Here is a 25,066-nt window from a genome sequence, read left to right as displayed (position 1 = left end):
ACTCCACGATACCCTTGGTATCTTGGAGCGGGCACTGGACTGGCTGACCCCCTTTCTCACTGACCGTCCCTCCCAGGTTACCCTGCGCTCTTTCTCCCCTCCCACCTCTATCTCCACCTGTGACATTCCCCACAGCTCCAACCTTTCCCCTTGGCTCTTTAACATCTATCTTGCTCCACCTGCACACCTAATTTCCACTTTCTCCCCTTATGCCCAGTGTTATGCAGATGACCCACATCTCACTCTTCTTCAAACTTCCTTTTTGTTCCTCTTTTAACTTCCTCCATCATTCCTGCCTATCTGCCATCCAGTCCTGGTGTGCCTCCAATGACCTCTGCCTCATCGCCAGCAAGACTGAGATCCTTCCCATTGGGACTCTCTTCCCCTTACTCTGGCCACCCTCTATCAGCCCTTTCCCCTTCTCCTTCATCTGAAGCCAGAAACCTTGAAGTCATCTTCGACTCCCCCCTTTCCTGCCTCCCTCACAGCCTGGAACTTGCCAAGAAGGAATTATTCCTTTCCTCACGTTTCCCCAAAAGCTCAATGTCCCTAGAGCTCTGGACTACTGCAACAGCCTCTTCCTCCATGTCCCCTCCAGCTTATCCAGAGTACGGCTGTGAGACTTCTCTTTGGCCTCAAGCTCAGGGACCACATCTCTCCAGCCCTACAATCTCTCCACTGGCTCCTGATTACTGCAAGGTTAAAATTCAAATCCCTCTGTATCATCCATAAGGCTGTCTGGGGACCACTCGATCTACAACTGGCACTCACCAAATACTCTCCCTCCAGATCTTTACGCTCCTCCGGCGCCAACTCTCTGCGTGTCAACCGCTTCTCTGAACAGTGAGCCGGTGGCCGATCTCTTTCCTCGGCTTGCTCCCTCCTCTGGAACAGCATCTCCATCTTGAGCCAGATCTCTCAAATTCCAGAGTCTCCTCAAGACTTTTTTTTTTACCTCCTCCTTTCCCCCCTCTCCTTCCCTTGCTAAACCCCAATTTACTTGATGTATAAGCACCTTACAAATGCACAATAAATAAATCAATCTGCGTGAAGGTTAATGCGATCTTCACTGCCCCCATGCCATCTAAAACCCGCTATCCGTGGGTCCGCTCTTACCCTTGCCGCCATTGGCTCCATGGCCAGCAAAAACAGTAGGGGGGTGACATGACACCCCTACCTCATCACCCTATGTAAGGGGAAACCGTCTGGACATGAAGCTGTTAACCTTCACCCTGGCCATTGGGTTAGTGTACAACCGCTTTACCCATGTCAAAAACTTGGGGCAGAATCCCATCTTCTCCATAGGTGCCCACAAGTATTCACACCTGACCGAATCGAACGCTTTCTCTGAATAGTGGGATAGAACAGCGCATGGCCCCTCCAGCAGGTCTGACATACCCACAGCGGTAAGCACTCTCCTCTGATTCATTCTCGTTGTACTTCCCAGCAGGAACAAGCACTAATCCCTGTGTATCGACCGTTCAATGACCTGCAGTGGCCTATTTGACAACACCTTTGCGAGCATCTTCGCTTCACCGTTAAGATGTGTCTATACGCACTGCATGTATCCCGATGTTTCCCTTTCTTATGTATGACCACGATAGTGGCCTACCTGTCTGAGATCTGCAGGCAATTCCCCTTGTCCAAGCTTTCCGAGAACATCGCACTCATAGCGGAAGTCACCTTCTGCCAGCCGCTATGCAAAACTCATTAGGCCCCAGGGCTTTCCCCTACCAAAGCTGACCTATCGCCCCCTGAATTTTCTCCTTCATACTGACTCGAGCCGCAAGCCCTCCACATCTTTCAACTGGGGCAAATCTTGCCTTTCAAGAAATCCCCTCAGCCACACACCCGCAACACACCAGCCATCTTCAATTATTTTGCCACCCCTTTCCGACGGGCCATAACAATTGCCTATCTGCTTACTGTCCGATTCAGGTACAAGTTAACACCTTTATAACCCCATACGTTTTCCTAGACAGCCCCTTAATCTTTATGTATGGCATTTATAACGCGCCTATACACAAGTGTTTCAAGGCGCGACGAGGCAAGGTAGGGGGAACAGAGGGAACACAGACAACGATGCTACTAGGCCAGGTGTCATTCAGTTCACGCAAGTGCACGGGAAGGTGGAGAAGTGCAGGGGCTAAAAGGGAGAGGACAGTGCAGTGCATGGAATAAGACAATAAATAAACAATAAGTAAAAGTACGGCCAGCAGTTGGCAAGAGAGGGTAGTGCAGACGTCTGGTGTCAAGTGCTGCAAGTGGGACCGTAGGGATACAGAAAACGGTCACCACGTGCGGGGGTTGCCAGGAAGGCAGTGCAGGAGAGCGACTGGTGGGGGAGTGGACCTGGGCCCGAGATCAGAGGGTGGCCAGGTAACCAGTGCAGTTTCAGTGTCAGCCAGGAAATCAGCAAGGGAGAGGAGGAGAAAAAGCAGACGCAAAGAGAAAGGTTTGAGGTGCTTACGGAACCGAAGATGATTCTCCCCAAGTTTCAGGGAGGTAGGGAGGCTGTTCCAGTGGGAGGCACCAGCCGAAGAAAGAGATCTACCACCAACTTGTTGCTTGGAGAAGCGACTGACCCTGAGGGAATTGGAGGCAGATGAGCGAAGAGCTCGAGAAGGAAGGTATTTAGGAAGAGATTTGAAGGTATTGTGGCCCCAGAAGGCCTTGTGGACGATGCAGAGGGTTTTGAACTTAATCCTCGCAGCCACTGGGAGCCCCTGCAGAGATTTCAGTCCTGGAGAGATACGATCCCTGGCCTTGAGGCCAAGGACAAGTCTTGCAGTCCTGTTCTGGATAAGTTGCAGAGGGCGGAGAGTAGAAGCAGAGGAGAATCTCAGTCTTACTGGCATTAAGGCAGAGGTCATTGGCGGCACACCACTCCTGGATAGCAGACAGACAGTCAGAGATGAGGGAAGTAGAGGAGGAGGCAGAGGGTAGCCTGAAGATGACCTGAGTGTCATCCGCTTAGCACTGAAAGTTGGGGCAGAGAGCAGCTATGCGGTGGGCCAGGAGTGCCAGGTATTGGTTGAAAAAACAGGGCGAGTGGTTAGACCCCTGGGGGACACCACAGGTAGAGAAAAAGATAGCAGAGACGAAGGACCCAAGTTGAACCTGGGAGGGTCGGTCGGAGAGGAAACAAGTCAGCCACGCCAGTGCCTGACCAGTGATGCCCAGGTTATCACAGAGACGGTTGAGCAGGATGGCATGGTTGACTGTATCAGGCAGAAGAGAGATCAAGCAGGATGATGACGCAAGGGGTGTTAGAGTCGAGGTTGGAGAGCAGGTCTTTAGGGATGTCTTGACTTTCATCCATCTCTGAGACCCTGGCTGACCCCCATTAGGACCTCTGGCTCCCTCGTCCTTTCCCTCTTCCTCAATGTGTCTGGTCCAGTTGCAGAGCATCCGTAGCTGGGAAGTCCAGGAGGGACCTCAAGAGATTACATGAAAGGAGGGAGCTGCCCATCTCTCACAGATATTCCACAAATTCTGATATTATTCCTCCAAGAGCGATTCTCTGTGTCCTCTTGCTTATCCTCCAACGCCTCGACTCCAGAGCATCAATCTTGCTGGACCATTCTTACAAGGCGTAGAACTGCTCACAAACCGTATCCTCAACCTCCAATTCTTGTTTCCGTTCCAGCCACTCTTTTGTCTAGTGCAACTATTTTGTTGGATAGCTCCACCGTGCTTTTATGTATTTTGTTGCTGATGGCAGCCTGAAGTTCCTGTAGGTCTGCCCTGGTGGTCACCTGGTCAGGAAGTCCAGAGAGAGGGGGGGGGGGGTCCAACACGTGGAATTGCGCCGCCGCCACCTAATTTCTCTTAGATTTATCCTGGAGTATTGTAAAGATGTCCTGCTGTTTCGTTCACTTGTCAGGCTTGTCTATTGCCCCCTTTCACCGCTAACAGCACAGCCAAGTCTGACAGTGGTCAACCCCTCACAGATCGGGCATTTCCTGAACAACCACCCCCACCAGAACAACTGATTTTAAAGTGGTACAGGCTCAGATCAGTCACCTGGCTTTATCCACACGGTGCAGCCCAGATAAGATGTTATTCACAGCTGTGTTTACTACTGTCCCCACTGTTACCCAGCACATGGCAGTTCGAACCACAGCCTGCGAGGTCCCCCACCGCGCAGAGATGAGGGCCTCCAACCTCTTGCCACCACTCCTGTCCTTCCCATGTTAGTAAAACGCAAGGGGTAAACTCTAGGCCTCCTATTCGCCAGCCATCTGCAGTACGGTCATGCCCTGTGATTCATCTGATCGGCGGAACCTTGTGATGGAGCTCAAGTTGAGTATAGCAACTTGATTCCTTAAGAAGCAAGCGCTTCCTAAGATCACCGAGCGCAGCCCCTAGGGCCGAAAAATGCGAGAGCCCACCAGGACTGTTGTAAGGAACCATGGTGCCCTTTGTGACCTTGTGCCCAGGCCCCGCCATTTGCACACCTGCACTGCCTCCATGGCAACCCCCGGACCTGGGGACTGTATTCTGTAACCCTACAGTCCCCCACCAGCACTTACGTCTGCTCTTACCTTGCACTTGCCACCATCCGGCCGTTTATTTATCTTATTTATTCTACTATCCCATGTACTGCACTTTCCCCGCTCCCATGTACTGCACTTTCCCCTCTCCCTCACACTTTTCCCTTTTCCCCCTTCCCATGCACTTGCACGATCTGAATGACACTTGGCCTAGTAAGATCGGTGTCTGTCTTCCCTCTGTTCCCCCTCCCTTGCTTCGTCGCGCCTCGAAACATTTGTGTATAGGCGCGTTATAAATGCCATATATCCTATCGTATCATGGTGGCAACGGTAAAGGGTGTTTATTAAACTGTATGCAGGTTGGAAAAACGCCTAATCCAAACCTAAATCTAAGATGGGAGCAAGCGTCGACCATCAAATGAAAATAAGGCAGTCCTGGTGGCGTTGTGTCAAATAGAAAGGGCCTATACTAAGAAAACCTTTGCCAAACCTTACAACTAATACAAAAAGGGTGTGGGATGGTTTTCAAGGCAAGAAAGAAGTGTTCTCAAATAATGTCAGGATGTGGTAGTTTGGGTCTTCCTTCCCCACGTTTCGAACACAGGGTAAAGTGAAATCTTGGAGCACAGTACACTCTTGAGCTTCCCCGGCACGAGACTTCCAGTTGCAGCTATCAGGGCTGTCGATTGCCAAGTCTCGTTTCTCTGGAAAGTGTCTTGCCTTTGAAGGCCTGGCGTATTCGGTTACAAAACACAAAAGTAGCTTTAGCAAAAATGAAAGTTTGTTTACACAATTCACATTGCGTGATGGCTTCACACCTCGGTTCCCCTCTTCCGGGCGCCGAACCCTCTTTACTTTCAGCTTCCCTCCTCAGGGTTCACTATGGTTTGTCTTTTCTCTACAAATCTTAACTGTCTTCTTAAACAGTTCCAGTGGACATCCCTCGGTCGGGTTCACCTTTGCCACTCTTGCCAACTTTACATTCACATTCGCTCTCAATGTTGGTAGGATTCACTTCCCTTCCTTTCTTTACAGTTCTTAGGTCAAAGGCTTTCAATTTTACAGGGATTTTGCTTGACCTTCTGTATGACCACTTTGACCTAACTCCGCGTTTCTCCTGCAGCCTTCTGGTATCTGTAGTTTCACTCAGACTCGATCGGCCAGTGTGTCTTGAGTTAGCACCCACGCAGTGCCGGTTCCTTCTGCATCTGGTCTCCCCTTTAACACTTTTAAAGTTCTTTGAGCTTGGTTCAAGTTGCCATTTTGCGACTTTCATTCACCACAGCCCGGCTCTTATCGGTTCTGCCCTCAACTAACCGGCTTTGATGAAGCGCTTTGCTTTCCTCGTAACTTGAGTCAAGGCCAGTACCACGGAAGCAGGAGTCTCCCTCGCTCCGGTTGATCAGCGTCACAGCGCTCTGTGTACCGTTGACATCTGTTGCAGCACAATTGGGATATTGTCCTTGGTCTTAAGATTCCCTCTGCTAAGGTTTCGGAGGCCTGCATCGGAAAGGGCAGTCGTGTCTCTCCTTATCAGCCTCTTGATATTCGCCACCTTTCTCCTCCTCTTGAACTGCTGGGCTTGGATAACTGTCTCGTGCGGTCTGTCTTGCTCATACTGTGCTCTCTTGCTCCACCTCCAACGGGAAAGGGCCGTTTGGTGTGTGATATTCTGATCGATTGCCTGACTTTGCCTGACCCTTGTAGTGGGACATGTCAGGTAAACGGCTATGGTGTTAACCCGTTCTCTTGTGTGTCATGCAAATATGTTTATGTCGGAAAAGGGGCTGTAGGGGGGGGGGGGCAGAAGTGATTTGATGGTAGGATGGTGAAAAGGTGTTGAAAGAAGGGGGATACAGCGTCTCAGCCACTGGTGTCCCACTCCCCTAGGAAGCCCCCCCCCCATCCAGGTCATCCTCCCTCACTGGTCCACCCCCAGGAACTGTATCCAATAGCGATGGCCGTGTCCTGGCCACCTGGATGACAGTCCCCAGGGACTAGCTAGGGAGACACATTCAGGTTTCTCACACCGTCTACAGGGTCTCCACATGAACCAAGTATCTCCTGGGCACACCAGGGCCGGACACCCTTCCTTTAGGCTCCAGGGTGCTTCAATCTGTGCACATAGCACTGGTGGCTTCTATCTTTGTCCTGCATGTCACGGCCGTCTCGGCATGGATGCAGTATGTCAAGAGACCACACCGGGAAGTCGCCGCACCTTCCAGCCGCCCAACGCTGCTATACATGGCCGGATAGGCAGTCAGGGAAAGGAGCCACCAATCATTTTTCCCCTCACACCATCGGAGGCACTGAAGTCATCCGGCAAGATGGCGCACCTAGCCAAGCTCCTTTTTCCCCCGTGTTTTACAGTAAGAGCTTGCACTAACCTGAGTGTCCGCTTGGAGTGTGGGTGGGGCACAGACGCTAATACAAATTGACTCTCCCCATAGACTCCTTGAAGCAAATACTTTCCATCCTTGTCTCTATCCACTAACGATACACACATTGGTAGGGACCTCCTAATTGGGAGACTCTCTTGTGAAGCCAGCATGCTCTACTACCCCAAATGTTGCCCTACCTAGGAGATTTCACTCACGGGTGCATCTCTTGCAGCAGCACCACGTCGGTTTTGTGAACAGAGAAAAAGTGCAACCAGCCCCCTCATAATGTGTCAAACAGCCCATTCACATTCTACATCATACAGCTCAACGTGGTCCGTATTATCTTATCCGATTTCCCTCCCCCACCCCCAACACAACCCTATTATTACTTCCTTGTGCAGTCTTTTCCCATGCCCTGAAGCTTGCCTCCATGGATACTCCTGACCTGTACCGTTAACCAACCAGAATCAAACGTCCTGAACTGTAACCCTCCCCTCCCCATGCTCCTCCTCAACACAAAGCATTTGTCGACTCTTGTAACTGTGCATGATCAACTAATAATGTTCAAGTGCACCCGTAGGTGAATATTGAGGGGGCGCGCCTGATGCTTTAGCTTGCTCCGCTACGACATGTCCGACCGCTATCAGTCCTAACCTGCCACTGTATTAGACCAATGGCCGGGTGACTTGTGCCACAGACCTTAGCTATGATGTGTCTGCCCCATCAGAGGAGGGTAAATTGTTCAGTGTATTGCATCATTACCGCCATGCCTCTGGCTTCCTGCCATATGGCCCTCTATCTAGCCAGTCCCATGCCTCTGCCAGATCCGTGAAGAATTGGACTCCCCTGGGGCCCACCACTCTGTATGGCTGGGAATAGCATAACGTATTTGTATTCGGCCAATCTCAGGTGCCTCTTAACTGCCTCAAACAACTGGGGCTCTCTGGACCGCCCTGGTAAAGTTCAGGTAAATCACTACTTTCACCCCGTTGACTGGAATATTCCCCTTTTTCCAGGCGTCCTGCAAGATCTTGATCCCTGTAATTGATGAGCTTTGGTGGGCCCCAGGTAGGGTGGGGGCTGCGGGCATCTGCTGGAGATCATGTGGACCCTCTCCACCGGGGGGAAAAAAATGTATAGTCCACAGGGTTCCATCCATTCTTTGAGCCACCCTTCCAAAAAGAGTTCCATTGACGGACCTTCGATCTTTTCTGGGAGGCCCACTATGCATACATTCTCCAGCATGGGGTCTGGAATGGATTCACATGCTCATGAATATTCCCCGTCGTCAGGCTGGGAATCCTCGGTAAAGAAAAAATCAGTATCCGTTTAGTTTCTGATCTGTCTTTCTTAGTAGTAACCAATCACTGGTCTCTGGGTCATACTGCCCCCAGCCAATGACTGCCCCCTCCCTAATCCCCTCCCCTGGCAGCCATCCTCAGATTTCTACCGCACGTTCAAGTGTTGGGAGTCCTCGTCATATAGCTCTCGAGCATTTACTGCGTTTTGCGTTTTTTTCAAATAGTTTAATCTAATTTATTTGGTCAATCGAACCTCAAGCTCCACCGTTTCTACTTCCGATCAACGGGGACCCGTTTTCGGAATTTTCTACGCCCCTCGAGGGCGAAGTTTCGTCGAGTTACGCTTCTGGGAGGATTCCAGAAGATCTGAGGCCTACCTCGTGGAGATGGCCCAGGACAAGGTAAGCTCGACGCCGTATCCAAGCTGTTCAGGAACTGCCCTGGATGCGGATAACAATGTTTTCAAGGAGGATGAGCATTCGGGATGTCGAATGCCTTCACGTAGACAAAACGCATGTGGAGAAGGACTGTGCGTTTTGCAAGAACCTGTCGGAACGGACTATGAGGGATCGTCGGATCTGCTCGCCAGCTGGCTGGAGAAGGGCCCATCAGGTGAGAAGAAGTCCGAGTGGGCTTCTAAGTCCTGTGAGGGCGCCCCAGTGACGGGGGCCCAACAGAAGGCAAAGCACTGCGAGTCCGCGGGCACCAGGAGCGCCGAAGGGTCGGGCTCCCCTTCTGCCAGGCAGGGCGCACTTTCACCGACGCCATGAACCATGCGCCAACGCTCTGGCTCGGGGAAGAGAAAATCCGAGAACCCGGGTAAGCTTCTGGAGAGGCCCCGGTCGATCTCGAAGGAATCAGCCGAGGGGGAGCGAGGCGGTGACCCTCCCCCCAAGCTGAAGGCCTCGGCCTCAAGCGCGCCCATGGTGGTGAAGGCCTTCATTCACCTGGCTAAGGCCTCTATCGAGGGAGTCGCTGTGGCCCTGGCGAAGCCTGTGGAGGCTACCCCAGTGGAGGCGACCTCGGGGCCCAGAGTTTCCCTGGCACCGCGGAGGGAATCCCCTTTTCAGCCCATCGATAAGACCCCCGTGAAGACCCCGGTGGAAAAATAGAGGGGGGGGGTGCTGGCCGTTACAGACACGGATCCAGCCTTTGAGGAGGAGCTGCTTGAAGTCATGAAGAGCCTCAACAAGAGGTTCGAGGAGGTCCGGTCCCACAGGAGGGACCCCGAGGAGGCGGACGAAGAGAGCGACGGTGGCGCCGACGAGGCTCCCGTGGAGGAGGAGCAACCATTGCGCCCGTCACAGCCAGTGCCCGAGCCTCAGGACAACTCGGTGGCCATTTTGATGGCAATGCAAACCTTATGCACGGAGATGAGGACGAGGTTGCCTCTAACCCCAATGGACGACCCAGCAGAACCAGGCCTGTCGGGAAGCCCTCCAAACAAGCAGAGGAGAGTTCATCCCCCCCCCCGCCTTACCGGCCCTTGCGGCCCGCTCAGCCTTCATCTCCTTCCCCTGATACTAGGGATGACACGGGAACAGATATGGCCACAACAGGGACGGATGACGACGGAATGGGCCTTCCATCACCACTCCTCGGGCCTCCCCGCCCGACGAAATTGGCTCCTTCCACGCCATGATTGTCAGGGCATCCGAGCTTTTCTAGCTCTGCCCCGAAGAACAGAAGGAAGGCTTCCTTTATTAGTGGCGCGAGGCCAAGAGGAAGATGGTCCTCGCGGTGCCGTTGATTGACGATATCTGGGACGAGGGACTTGCTCTCCTGAAGAACCTGTCCACGACGCCTGCCAAGAGGGATCGGTACGAGAAGTAGTACCGGGTCCCCGATTCCGCCCCTTTGTGCCTTAGGGAATAGCCGACCCTGGATTCGGTCGTCTCAGCGGCGGCCAAGAAGAAAGCGGCAGGGGCGACGGCTTCAACTTCAACCTCCCCACCTGACGGCGAGGGAAAGAAACTGTACGCCATGGGACGACGAGTAATATCGTCTGCGGCGACGACAATTAAGGCAGCGAACGCCCTAGTGATTGTGGCCCGCTACGACAGTGAGCTGTGGATTAAGATTGCTCCCCTGCTGGACTTCCTACCGGACGACAAGAGTGCGGAGGACCTGGAGATCCTGCAGGAAGGTGAGGTGGCGTCGGACCACGCCATAACGGTGGCCACGGACATCGCTGACACTGGGTTCCGCCATTTGGGCAACGGTGTTTGCCTTCGACGGCGGGGATGGCTCAAGGCAACAGATTTCCACCAGGACGTGCAAGCCAGAGTTTTGGACATGCCCTTCGACGGGAACAACCTGTTTGGAAAAACAGTGGATGAATCACTTCAGCCCATCAAGATCGACACAGAGACGGCTCGGGCCTTGGGAGTTTTGAGGCAACGACGGCCGCCCTTTCGGAACGCCGGAGGCAGACGGGGTGCCTCCAAGGGATCCGGCGGCGACTCCTCGACGTACCGCCAAGCGGCCCGCTCCTCGTCGCAGGAGGCCTACAGAGGACGTTGCAAATCAGGAGGATGTCGTCGTCGCCAAGGAGGCCAAGGCGGCGAGGCTGCCGCCAAGCAGGTCTGAACCGGCCGTAGCGTCGGGTCTCCGACTGTTGGGTGGTGGATGCCCTGGCCCAAAGGCACACTCTCAAATTTCTAAGGACGTGCCCTCGCATTCCTCCCGTGGCCAGGAAGGAAAATCACATCCTTCAACTGCTGTTGGAAGTAAGGGCGATGCTCAAGAAAGGTGCCATCGAGCTCGTCCCGAAGAGGCTCTGGGGCTCCGGAGTTTACGCAAGGTACTTCTTCGTCAGAAAGAAGACAGGCGGTTGGCGCCCTATCCTGGACCTGCGTCGGTTAAACAAATACATCAAGGCCCGAAGGTGACTTCCTATCGTCGCTGGACTTGGAGGATGCTTACTTCCACATCCCCATTCTAAAAGGACACCGAAAGTTTCTCAGATTCGTAGTCCAAGGGCGGCACTACCAATTCAAGGCCCTGCCATTCGGATTGAAGTTGGCGCCCAGGGTATTTACTAAGTGCCTAGCACCAGTGGCGGCGCACCTGCGGGGATCCACGTTTACCCCTACCTGGACGATTGGCTCATCCGTGCAAGGACAAGAGAACTCGCAGTCGAACACAGAGCGAAGACCGTCCAACTGCCCATGGATCTGGGATTCTCCATCAACTGCTCGAAATCCCACCTGGTTCCGTCGCAGGTCGCACTGTTTCTGGGAGCCAACCTTGATACAGTGGCGCAATTGGCTTCTCCGTCAGAGGAGAAGACGACGGCCATCTTGGGCAAGGTGCATCGCCTGCTGGCCACGGGTGAGATCCACCAAGTCCCTGCTCGGAATGATGTCCTCATGCATCTACCTGGTGCGCCTGTGCAGGCTACGGATGCGTCCCCTACAAGAGTTCCTCGACGCCTGTTGGATACAAGCGACGGGCAGCTTCGAAGACAGGATCCCGCTCAACGAGGCTTTCCGCCAAGCGATTCGATGGTGGGGCACCCACGCGCATCTCGCGGCAGGCAAGGACTTTCAGACCCCGGCACATCAGGAGACTGTGACGACGGACTCCTCTCTGGAGGGATCGGGAGCGCACACCAGAGATCCCCACGCAAGAGGCCTTTGGCTCCCGGGGGAGAGGTCACTCCACATCAACATCCTGGAGCTCCGAGCAGTGTTCTGGGCCCTCAGGTCGTTCCTCCCGTCCCTCAAGGGCAAGGTGGTGAGGGTCTTCACCGACAACACCACCACCATGTTCTACATCCGGAAGCAGGGAGGCACCAGATCCCCAGCCCTATCCAGGGAGGCCCAGGATCTGTGGCACTGGGCCGTCGCCCAGGGGATGTTTCTGGTACCCTTCCATCTGGCAGGAATAAAGAACACCATCGCCGACTCACTCAGCAGGGAAGTGCGCTCGTGCCACGAGAGGGAGCTGCGTCAAGATCGAGCAGATCGACTCTTCCAACAATGGGGCAAACTCCAGATCGACCTGTTCGCAACGGCGACGAACTCCAAGTGCCAGAGGTTCACCAGCAGGTTTCCCCAGCCGAGGAGCATGGGCGATGCCTTCTCGTTCCCTTGGGACGGCCTGTTCCTGGTTCCTGTATACGTCCCTCCCCCCCTCCTGTCGTCGTTGCTGCCGCGACTCATCGACCAACTCAGTGCAGGATGATCCTCCTCGCACCGGCGTGGCCGAGGCAGATCTGGTTCCCGGACCTTCTGGACTTGTCAGCGTCCCCCCCCCCCAGTCAAACTGTCGACGGACGCAGATCTTCTTTCCAGGGAAGGAGGCGCCATCCTCCATCATGACCCAGGGTCGCTGAACTTGCAGGCCTGGCTCCTGCAGCACTAGAGTTTGGAGGGTACGATATCCCGGCGGTCTGCAAGGAGGTGCTTGCAAAGGCCAGGGCATCCTCAACTCTCAATTGCTACGGACACAAATGGAAGAGGTTCTCTGCCTGGTGCCGCACACAGAAGATTAACACCCTACGGATTACGGCCCCGAGAGTGCTGCCGTACCTGCTATCGCTGGCCAAGGCGGGGCTAGCTCATGCTTCCATCAAGATGCATCTAGCGGTGATTTCCCGCTACACCAGAACTCCTGGGCGATCTTCTCTGTGGTCCCATCGCCTGGTGAAGGAGTTTATGAAAGGACTGTTCTGTTCATTCCTGCCGGTGAAGGCTCCGGCCCCGGCGTGGGAGCTCAACATGGTGCTGAGCAGGCTCATGGGGCCGCCATTTGAGCCTCTGCATTCGGCCCAGTTGAAGTACTTATCATGGAAGACGGCATTTCTTGTGGCCATCACCTCCTCACGACGAGTGGGAGAGATCCAGGCCCTCTCCTGTAAGCCTCCGTACTCGACTTTCCACGAGACGAGGGTGGTGCTGAGGACGCACCCCTCCTTCATGCCGAAGGTTCCGTCGGACTTCCACCTTAACGAGCCCTTGGTGTTACCGGTTTTCTTCCTGTCGCCTTCGTCGCCGGCCGAGAGGACTTTGCACTCTCTGGATGTAGCTAGAGCGCTGAAGTTCTACGTGGACCGCACAAAGAGTTTTCGGAAGACATCCCAGTTGTTTGTGAACTTTGGACCTGTGAACCAAGGGAAGGCCCTCTCGAAGGCTTCCATTTCCAGATGGCTCTCCGGCTGCATCATGCACAGTCACCGGTGGGCAAACCCACCGTTGCCCAGCCGTCCGAGAGCCCATTCGACCAGAGCGATCGCTGCTACCACAGCGTTCCTATCTGGTGTGCCCCTGCTGGACATCTGCAGGGCTGCTACGTGGAGGTCGACGCACACCTTCACGAGATTCTACTGCGTCGACCGTGATTCCAGGGAGGAGTCCAGAGTCAGCCAAGCAGTGCTGCGCTACCTGTTCGCCTGAAGGTGGGCCTGGTGAGGAGGTAAGAGATGCTTAATGTTGAGCCTTGCCACCTCCCGTGGTTGTGCATGTGTATACTGCTATGAATTCTTATATTCATGAGCATGTGAATCCAAGCCAGACCCCATGCTGGAGAAGGAACAAGTTACTTACCTGTAACTGTTGTTCTCCAGTATGGGTCTGGCATGGATTCACATGCGAACCCTCCCACGTTCCCCTCTGCGGCTCTTCACTTGGTCCTACTGCCACTTTACGTGCTACCAAATCTGAGGATGGCTGCCAGGGGAGGGGCTTAGGGAGAGGGTGGTCATTGGTTGGGGGCAGTATGACCCAGAGACCAGTGATTGGTTACTACTAAGAATGACAGATCAGAAACGAAACTGATACTGATTTATTTCTTTACCGAGGATTCCCAGGCTGACGACGGGGAATATTCATGAGCATGTGAATCCATGCCAGACCCATGCTGGAGAACAACAGTTACAGGTAAGTAACATGTTCCCTATTTCTGCATGCCCTTTCCCTTCCTGATGTCCTCCACTCTCTCTTCCAGGGTATTCGTTCTTTTCTTAAGATATGTGATGTCTTTCTTCATGGGGCCTATCGGGTCTTCTACTTCCGATATTCTTTGTTCGGCTTCCCCCACTCTGGAGAATATGTTGCGCGTGTCCTGCCTGAGGAACCCATGTATTCTCCTATAGCACCAAGGAGGATTTTGAATCTCTGGCTTGTAATATTTCTTGCGCTGACTGGGTCGACTGCCTCACCTCCTGCACTTCAAGTTGCACCTTCTCTGTCCCTGCTGACACCTCTTTGGGGGACACAGTGTATGAGTCTATTTTGCCCTGGAGCTTGTCCTTTTTCCCCCTTTTCTTTAGCCATTTCAACTGATTGTCCCACTGGCTGCCTCTGCCTTGTTCTGGACTCTCCCCTTCCTTTTCCTGTATAGCGCGGGGTCCTACGCCTCACGCAGGAGCCCCAGTTTCTTTTAGGTGCCCTATGTCCTGCGTGACTTCAGAGGGGGCACCACCATCCCCTATTGCCCTCTTCCCAGCTTCTAACGGTTTGCAGTGAAAAGGGGGGGGGGGGGGGAGTTGGGTCCTCCTGGACCCGACCATGCTTCTGGGTGGGCTCCCTGCCTTCGGGTAACCCCTGGCCTGACCACACCCAGCTTGCCCCATTTACCTCTGATACCGGCCTTCCATGCCGGGTCAGAAACCAGACTACACCACTGCCAGCAATCTCCCTGGGTCGTCCGGACCCTCCTCTTTTCTGAGCCGCCTCCGCCATCCTAGCCGCCGCCAGCAGTCCCCCTTCCTAAGCCATCAACACTCTGGACCGGTCACTTCTCTGGCCCTTTGCCGTGCTCCACCTGCCCCGCTGCAGCTTCCAGTTACCTTCTGTGCCTCTCGCCAGGCTGCAGAGCTCGTCCTGGACCTGGATGTTTAGTACTTATTTTTTATCTTTCACTGTGGTTGAAAGGGGTTCCTAGTAGATGGGCATTATCACTAATGCCTGTTTTTTGAAGCCCAACATAAGCTTGATTGGCAGAGAGCCGATAAGGTCCCTTTGCGTGAAATCTGAACTGCAGATTAAGGACAACCCTTGTGCTGAATATGTATTGCTTTACACTCAGAAAGTATATTGCTGGGTTATTAAGGGGGGGAGGGGGGAGCACTTGCACAGCGATGGCTTCCTTTGGTCCTCCACTTCTTTGGGAAACAAAGCTTTAAAATGTTTTTGAAAGCATACATTTGATTGTAACCCCTTGATTCATGAATTGTAGTTTCATTTGTCTGGGATTGGAGGACCCTTCCTCCACTCAAAGCAAGATACCCGTCGCAGCGATAGTACGCTCAGTATTCCAGTTAGCTTTTTTTAAATATGTGAAGAGCTGTCTTGTAATTCAGTCGTGAGTCCACACCCTTCCATAACACAAATATTTCTAGACAACTGTACTTGTTTCTCTGTCCCTTACCATTTAAAGAATCATGTTTCACCTCCTGGATTTTACACATTAATCAGAAGCAGAACCTGTACTTCTCTCAGACTGGGTCGACTGATCATAACAAAATTGCAATAGAATGGCCAATGGAGTTATTGGAATCCGAAACCCAATTAATTTCTTTTTGATGACTTTTGTACATTTGTTACTTTATTGGCAGCTGTGAAATTTAGTGCTCGAAATTAAGCAAACCATATTTATTTGCCTATATAGAAGTTAGTTATTTAAAAATTAAAATTAGGCAAATCTACCCAATTTAAAAAACAAGAGTAACAGATAAGCGGGTGTTTGCTTCTTGTCTCCAACTGCCCGTCTGTGTTAATGTGTTCAGATCAAAGGCATCAGCAGCACATGCTTCCGGTAGGAGCGGTACTATTTTGTTATCCGCTATGAAGTGGACCAAAGGCCATGTCCATTGGCCACATTGCAATCTGGGAGGAGTCAGGGCATGTTGAGGCCATATCCCTGGTCTAGTGACTATTGGACATAGTTGCATAGTTGGATAGAAAGAGGTGCCTGGTATTATGGGAGTTTCCCTAAAGTTCGACTGGCAGTAAGACTTTAGTAAGCTATCCCAGTGGTTTGTAAATCCCCAACTCTTATCAGTCTGTACCAGCTCTGGACCTTGGTAGAGAGGCAGAGCAGTCAGGCTTATCTTAAGAGGAAGATGTGAGCTGTAGGTAAGTACAGTGAATCGTAGCTAGACGGGCACAACAAAGTACTTACACATAGTTATATAAAGTATATAGTGATTATATTTACACCAGAATCTCTTTAAATACTTCAGACTTTTATACTAGAACACTTAGAATTACTTGATAATACACTTCAAAGGGCACTTTCACTTTTGTGTTTGTTCGTGGTAACATTTGTAGCAATGCTGGAAAGGGAAAAGACAATGTTATCGTATTTTCGGAAATTTTGCACTTATGCTGTTTTAAATGGTTTATACAGTAATACATTTACTCTGCAAACACATGCAGTAAAGTCACTTAAAGGGAGGAAAACGGTTAGTTATTGTAACATAAGCTTAGTTCAAGGTTCTAGAGTTTCTTCGCCTAGTAAGTCTTTTAAGTCCAAAAACGCAACCCTAGCTAAAGGTAGTTCGGAGAGGACTTTAAGTCTTAACAAGCAGCGAATTACGAGTTCCTGTGGATTTCTTTCAGTTTCGTTTCTAGTGTTATTGAAGCAGCAAGTTAACTAACAAGGGAGACCTTAAGTCGGACTCGAGTGGGACACAAGCGGCGGCTTGGGTCTGAGATAAGAGCGGGTTGCCCTGGACACCTCTACATGCACTTCAACGCTCTGAAGTGTCTTCTTGGAATCGGGTAAGCAATATCTTTTTCCTCACAGTGCCTTCGGTTAGACTAAAATGTTCGTGCTGGATGCTCCGCGATGTTGCAGGTCTGGACCTGACCACCGGATTCCTTGGTCTGGTGACTAAAGGCAGGACAATGGATGGGATCTCTCAGCAGCTGTCCCGAGGGTGGACCTGTGGCACGATCTTCAGCAACTTCTTGGTTTACTCTGTGGTTTTGATGCCTTTTCTGTAGCACCAACAAAGGACACGGATTGTTCAGTCAATTGTCTTCGCTTTCTGCAGTCCCACACTCTGGTGAGGGTGTCTGGGCGAGTTTGATCAGATCTCTGGAGTGTCCTTACGGGTTCAGTAAAGATTTGGACGGAATTGGCCTATCCACGACAATGCACTCGAAATGTGCAGCAGGTCTCCTGGTATTGGGGTTCTGCAGCTATGTAAGCTCCTTCGACCTCGGGAGATGGCTCGTTTCAAAGTTCATCTTGGGACTGGTTGTTCCCACCAGCCAAAGTGAAGGAGTCGTCCTCTTTGAGCTCCTCTGTCACATAGAAAAAACTTCTATTTCCATTGATCGACTTGCTTTGCACTCCAGAAGCCTCACCTTTTTATACAGTTCCAGCACACACACCAATCTCTCTCAGCATTTTACAGGAAGGGGCGTTTGGCACTACTGAGACTATGGACCTAGCATGCGGTACAAATAATACACAATAATTGGTAGAACGGGTCCACTTCCACCAGCCATAACTAGATGCTTGTCTGTGACTAAAAAGTCACAGGAGCAGAAGGGGATACTAGGTATCCCTTTGGCACCCGACTGAAGGTATTGTGTGCCAATCTCTCAGACTAGTTTTGGGAGAGATACCAAGTATCTCTCTATCCTTAACAAATGTAGTTACTTGAGGATACAGGAATAGAATCTTAAAGGAGGACCCTAACAGTCCCCAACACAGATGCCTTTAAGAGCTATGGAGCAGACCGACTCTGTGGTACAGGTAGAATACAAAGAATAGAGTTCCAAAAGACAGAGCCCACAAGAATGAATGAGAGGAAAAAGGCTCCACTCATTGAGGATTGAAGGGGAAAGAAAGGCACAGAAGTCGAGCAAAAAGTGCTGGGGGGTCTCACTAGGAGAGGGGATGAAGCATCAAAATGATAACTCTCCTTCACCTGGGGATTGGCCAGAGATGTAGTGTAAAGCCCTATGAATACTCCAAAACTCTCTGAACCTGCATTGCTTTCTTGTAATCTGGTCTGCTTTATTTGCCTAAATCTGTGTCGACAGTCCTTCATTTAAAGTAAAACTTTGTACTGTATTATTGATACCCTAATGAGAGTGCACCTTGACTGTTCGATCACGGTTACCGCTAGGTGAATCCAGGAAAGCTAAAGTATTTTTGTATACTTTTTTGGAGTGTGCTCCTGAACACAGGCCCAGGAGCAACCTTCCTAACTAACACAATACATTAAAAAAAAAAAACATACATGCAGCTTTTTCCAGTATTCAAACCCAGACATTGCTTCTCACTCTGTGGAATCTTTCTGCTAACTTCCAGCCAACACAGTGTATAAATGTTCACTTTAGGTACACACTGAGCCTGTAGCGCAGAGCAAGATAACTATTTGGTCAGGCCCACAAACATGCTCCATTGAGCCGGGTGAAGAATGTCTAGGTCCAGTCTACAACACAAACATTAAACTGCTTCATCTCATTAAAACAAACGAGGTTGGTGGTGGTGTACACTATCTGCATGTCTGTACCATAATGGGAGCTTCACTCTGCAGAGTAGTTACACCAGCAGTCAGGGGGTCTTGGTGCTTTATTCTGGTTGACTAAGAGCTGCTTCCCTCATACGCCTTGTTTGAAAAGTCTCCTATGCATTTTGTCGATCCTGCAATTCCCAGATTGAACAGCATTGTGAATGGGGTCCAAAAGATTCCTGTGGTTGTTGGTCTTTAGTTGCTATAGGCTTTTCTAACCCACCTTCTTTCAATGCTCCAGGGCTTTAAGGATAATCTTCATGCCTTGTTTTGTTTGGCTGAAAATTCTGTTGGACCCAAGGCAACAAGACCAGATGATATTCATGTGCTTTACTCTGGAAAGTAAGGACGTCTCCCCTTTATCTAATATTGTGAATGTTATTTACTGCAAATATTCCACTTCGGAAGAGGTGTAGGAGGTGGGAGGGGTGCCCCAATTTGTACATATTTAGACCACAGTAACACCTGGTTTGCTGTGTAAGGAAACATTTAATTGACGTGCTTGAGTAATTTCACTTATTACATGTGTAAAGAATTTAAATGCAAGGGTTCTAAGAATAGTTTCTAAAACTGAGTCCCGCCTAAACCATGATACAAGTCTGCATGAATATGATTTATTTATTAAAAGCATTAATGTAGGCACTTTCAGAAACAGTTCTGTACTTTAGTTGATAAAGATATTTAAATTGATCTTTGGCTATTGATCTAGATTTGTGTGTAGTAAAGAAAGTACATTTTCAGAACTTTTTTGGAGATGCATAACAATGCTCTTTGAGCATATTTTCTACAATGAACCAGATCTATGGTATGGTTAGCAGAAATATTGAATCTGCGTGGGTCCAAGTCATCTGCAAACATGTGTGGGGAAAATAGCGGGAGTTGTGACAAATGTACTGCTAGGCTTGAGGCAATCCTCCTCTTCAATCCCTGTTTGTGTTTTATCTGGCATTGCCAATATCACTCCAGCATGTCCATTGTGCAACATTTACTTAACTCACCAGTCTGTGTTTGATGACTGGGGCCTGGTTTCTTGGTACTTTGCTCATTGGAGTTTTCCATTCTTCCGGTGCCTCGCCCAGAACTGTAGAAATAAACAACACTGATGCAGAAGGCCGGTTAGTGCTAGCCGATGGAGTTGCCTATGCCTGCAAGGATTTGGCCGCAGACATTATCCTGGACATGGCCACACTCACTGGCGCTCAGGTAATATTTGTTTTTTTTTGCTTTTCAGAGTTTAGACTATTGTCTTCATATTAGTTAGGAAGCACATGTAAGCAAGTGGCTTGAATTATGAGTTTTTCCACTAATTTGATTTAGTTAGGTGATCGTTTTATGTTGAACAAAGGTATGTTTGTGTTATCTACTTCAGTACTTATTACAAATGCCACACATCTTAGTACTAATTAAGCTAAATGTTCTTTCCTACTTTGGCACTCTTTTTCTTTTATTGCCTTCGTATAGCGATTTGGTGACATGGATACTGACCGTATCCTATTATTTTTTTTTTTTTATATTCAAAGTGCTGTCTTGCAGATTAAAAAATATCACAAGAACATTCTTCAACGTCAGTTATAAAAGTGAAAACAAATGAATTTGGAAAAAAATCAACAGGCAGTCGATTTACACTATCACTACTACCTCCTGCATAAAATCTCATCAATTCATCAAGTAGCTTCCGTATAGTGTAGATTATGACGTGCCGAGTTGGACTGCATATGTATTTTTCTCCACATAAATTTAATTCAACATTTGCCACCATTTGTCAGGTGGTGCTGTTTGTTCTCTTTCCACAAACGGAATACTACATTTTGAAACTGTCAAAAGTGGTGAAGGCCACCATTTAACCTCTTGCTCTTCTGATTGTGCTAATACAAATAAAATGTGGTATTAAATAAAGCCTTCTTCCAGCAGTTTCAGAAAGTCCGATGTTCCTCCAGCATTAAATGAATTTTTCAGAACGCATATACAGTCTATACGATATATTCCTAACAGCTCAACATGGAAATCCAGCTCATGTCTCCTGAAAGTCTAGATGTGATTGACTAAGTCCTACATATTTGGTACACATATTGTATCTTCTGCATGCTAGATTGCAAATTATATTTTGTGTTCCAAAGCATTTATCTTAGATGATCAACGTAACACTGCTTAAGTTGTATGCTGCAATCCTCATTACACGTCACACTTCCTATTTTACAAGTAATTGCTGCTTGCACATCAAGCCCTCTTTTTACAATTCATTCACATTGTGTTCATTAAGACTGCATGTTTTGTTTTTTAACCCACCACCCAAAATGGTCCTAAAAAGTCTAATTTGTTTGTTATGGAGTTCTATTTATGTGAAAGATGGGAACTCGTACATTTTGTGATTTGGTGCTCTGAGAGAGCAGGGTTTGAAACTGCTGGAGCTATTTACAGCAGTTACCAGTAGCTCTTTTTGACTCCCGAGGCCTATTGGCGCCATACAAACATACATATGTGATATTAACTCTGTATGTTTGGCAATATGGCTAAAGGTGAATAAAAGACACAACTAAAGGACATTTAAAGCAGAATGGAAAACACATCAGATGGGCATCAGTCTTGGCAACTGCATTTAATGCCCTACAGGCCACGCAGAATCTAAGTTCCTTAGTTGCTGCCGTTGGTACTTAAACAACTGGGCTAGCCCATGGACTTGTGGAATGTTAAATCACTCCAAGGTCAAGCATCTTATTGACTTTCTTTTATGCGATTCCTCACATTATCGAACATCTTGTAGCCCCTGCTTTTAGAGAGAGGCGGGCAGTCTCCTCTTTTTCTGAAAGGGCAAAGAAACTAGACTGGCTTACAAAAGGTGGAATATCAACATAGAGACAAGTCCGGAAAGTCAATACTATAATGCTGCAGGAAATTAAATAAGGCTATAGCAAAGTTGTACTCTGCAACCCACAACCCTCCCTCCTCCTCCGGGCCCTAGATATTGTCAGAGTTCTAGAAGTCAGCCAGTGTATGTTGGCCTTATTTGCAAATAGTAAAATGCATAGTCGCCTAACCTTATCTGGCAAACCACCATAGGGATTTTCCTAAAGGAGGACAAACTCCTCCTCCTCGCCCTCCAAAGTGGAAAATCCCAACACCCTTATAAATGGTGAGGCTGATTACCTCACTGGTTCATCCTGGTCAATGCAGCTTTATTGATATGGCATTTATAACGCACCTGTAGTGTTTCTAGGCGCGACAAGACAAGGAGGGGGAAACAGTGGGAGGGCAAAACGATCTTACTAGGCCTTTTGTCATTCAGATCGTGCAAGTCCAGAGAAGTGGAAGGGGAGAAGTTGGGACCCGTGCTCCCGCTTTCCCACTTTCGCTCTGGCCTGCCTCCCTTGGCCATGCGCCCGCACCCAACCTGCGAGGCAAAAAACCTCTGTCATCTTCGACTGCACTCTCTCCTTCTCCTCTCACATTTCTGACATCTCTAAATAGTCTAACTATCAGCTACACCTCCTCCGAGGTACTCTTCCTTTTTTCACCTTCCCCCAGCGCCTTACTGTCTCCAGAGCCTTGGTTCTCGCTAGGTTGAACTGTTGCAAGAGCCTCTTCCTCAACCTCCCTGCTGCCCTACGCCCCCTGCAACTTATCCAAAACAGAACCGCAAGACTTCTCCTTGGCCTCGAGCCCAGGGACCGCATCTCTCCGGCGCTGAAATATCTTCACTGGCTCCCATGGCTACAAGAATCAAGGTCAAGACCCTTGGTGCCAGTACTTGCTATCCCCTTCCTCGCCCAGCCAACCCCACCTACACCTGGCCATTGCACTTGCTTGTTGTCCTCACCTCACTGTGTCACAGTTGTGGTAAACTAGGGTTTTTCTCCCCCCGCAGGACTCTCAAACTTGGGTGGCCCCACCACTGTGTACCTAATTCGCATACCGTTGTCTGTTCTGAAAATGTGGTAAACTAGGGTTTTTCTCCCCCCGCAGGACTCTCAAACTTAGGTGGCCCCACCACTGTGTACCTAATTCGCATACCGTTGTCTGTTCTGAAAATGTGGTAAACTAGGGTTTTTTCTCCCCCCGCAGGACTCTCAAACTGAGGTGGCCCCACCACTGTGTACCTAATTCGCATACCGTTGTCTGTTCTGAAAATGTGGTAAACTAGGGTTTTTTCTCCCCCCGCAGGACTCTCAAACTTAGGTGGCCCCACCACTGTGTACCTAATTCGCATACCGTTGTCTGTTCTGAAGATGTGGTAAACTAGGGTTTTTTCTCCCCCCGCAGGACTCTCAAACTTAGGTGGCCCCACCACTGTGTACCTAATTTGCATACCGTTGTCTGTTCTGAAAATGTGGTAAACTAGGGTTTTTCTCCCCCCGCAGGACTCTCAAACTTAGGTGACCCACCACTGTGTACCTAATTCGCATACCGTTGTCTGTTCTGAATATGTGGTAAACTAGGGTTTTTCTCCCCCCCCCCGCAGGACTCTCAAACTTAGGTGGCCCCACCACTGTGTTCCTAATTCGCATACCGTTGTCTGTTCTGAAAATGTGGTAACCTGTGCTTACCGCTCTCTTCCTGTCTGCGTGCTCTCGCATCGTCTGTCCTCCCCCCCGCCACCCCCTCCTACTCCATGGTGCTCTCTATCTCGCCTATCTTCTCTAACTGCTTCTCTATTGACTATCCGGCTCTCCTCACTAAATCTGGTAGGAAAAGGTTTAAAAAGGACATCCTGGTCTCCAACCCAGGCCTCCCTATTGCTGACACCTACACTAGTGCCTACTCTAAGGAAACTCTCACTGACGTCCTCTTTTTCGTGCCTTCGCCTGACCTATGGACTCTTCATATGGTCTCCGTGCTCTCTCCTTTTTCCTCTTCTCCCATTAATGGTGGCACCCGTTGGGATGTCCTCTTGGCCTCCTTCCACTCCTCTAAGGCCATCATTAATGTCTACGCTAATGGGACCGTCTTGGTCCAAGGTCCTCAGGCCAACCTTCACCTCTTTGATAGACGCTTCCCACGCCTCATCAACTTCCTTTCCTCTCCTGCTGTCCTCCCTCCTCTGTCCTCGTCTACCTTGCCTCTACCCTCCCTCCCTCCCTGCCCCCTCTCGTGCTCCTTCACCTCCGCAGGGCGTACCTCTGATCTGTACCCCTCCCCGGAAGTCCTTCAAGGTTGGCAACTGCCTCCACATTGCCACTCTTAACTCTCGCTCTGCCATCAAGCATTCCTCTGATATCTGTCGCCTTCTTGAGGAACAGGACCTTGACGTCCTCGGTCTCACTGAGACATGGTTCACAGCCAGCTCTGTCACTAGTTTTGACACACTCCTACCTGATGGTTACATGATCCTCTCCGTGCCCAGGCCTAACCGTGCTGGGGGGGTGTTGCCCTTATCTTCCCTGAGTGGATTCCTGCCACTGTCATTCCTACGCAGACCTACTCCTCTTTTGAATGTCTTGTCTGCCGACTCTCTCTCTCTCCCAGCCATTCCCTTACCGTGTCTACTATCTATCGGCCACCTGGTCAAATTTCCTCCTTCCTCTCTGAGTGGGCTGACCTTTCCTCCTCACTCCTGTCCGCTACCACTCAACTCCTCTTTCTTGGTGACTTCAACATCCACCTGGATGCCTCCTGTCCCCCTTGGACTCTTTCGTGACCTCTGCGACTCTCTCTCACTCTCTATTCTCCCGTCTGGGCCTACTCATTCTGCAGGGCACACTCTTGATGCTCTGATCTCTTCTGACCTTCCCCTCTCCGTCCCTCCCTCCATTCCTCTCTCCTGGAGTGATCACTTTCTCCTATCCTCCCACCTCACCCTCCCTACCCCTCAGGCAAAGCCACCCTCCTCATCGCCACCCACCTTCTCGGCCATCCGACCCATGAAGCGCGTGTCAGTTGAGGCTTTCGCTGCCACCTTCTCGCCCCCCTCCCCCTCCTTCGGCTGACTCCCACCCTGTTACAGCCCTCTCCATGCTCCACTCTGCTATATCTGATACTCTTGATATCCTTGCCCCTGTCATGAGAATCCGCCTGAAGCCCAAAGCCAAATGTAACTCCTGGTATGACTCGGATCTCGTCACCCTTAAACGCAAGTGCAGGGTGGCAGAGAGGAAATGGCGTGCTTCGTGTTCATCCTCTGACAAACTGGCCTGCCGCCTGCTCCAAAGGCAATACCGTCTCTCCGTTCTCATCAAGAAGAGAGCCCTTATCCAAGCCCGCATCTCTGCGGCATCTAACAACTCGGCTGAACTCTTTAAAATCTGCAAGGAGCTTGCCAACCCTGCTGCAGTCTCTACCTCTCCTGTCCCCTCCCAGGCCCTCTGCACGGCACTGGCCTCTCACTTCATCTCTAAAACTCAGGACATCCTGTCCTCACTCTCCTCCTATCACCTCCCTCCCTCTCTTCCCGGCTCTTCCTCTGGCCCTTCTGCA

At 50.4% G+C, this 25,066-nt stretch overlaps 1 protein-coding gene across 2 annotated transcripts in view; it reads left to right on the top strand.

Annotated features, from left to right (window-relative positions):
- Positions 1–25,066, top strand: part of NPEPL1 (aminopeptidase like 1) — a 215,229-nt gene that overhangs the window by 126,581 nt on the left and 63,582 nt on the right. For both annotated transcript variants that reach the window (XM_069651058.1, XM_069651059.1), the window contains exons 8-9: positions 18,900–19,000; positions 19,738–19,861. In XM_069651058.1, coding sequence (XP_069507159.1) covers positions 18,900–19,000; positions 19,738–19,861 — 225 coding nt within the window. The remainder of the gene's footprint in view (positions 1–18,899; positions 19,001–19,737; positions 19,862–25,066) is intronic.

The sequence above is a fragment of the Ambystoma mexicanum genome, chromosome 3p (genome assembly GCF_040938575.1).
Source record: "Ambystoma mexicanum isolate Mex_15411 chromosome 3p, UKY_AmexF1_1, whole genome shotgun sequence".
NCBI classification, from domain to species: domain Eukaryota; kingdom Metazoa; phylum Chordata; class Amphibia; order Caudata; family Ambystomatidae; genus Ambystoma; species Ambystoma mexicanum.
Note: the sequence above shows the minus strand (reverse complement) of the source record. Positions and strands in the feature narration are given on the sequence as shown.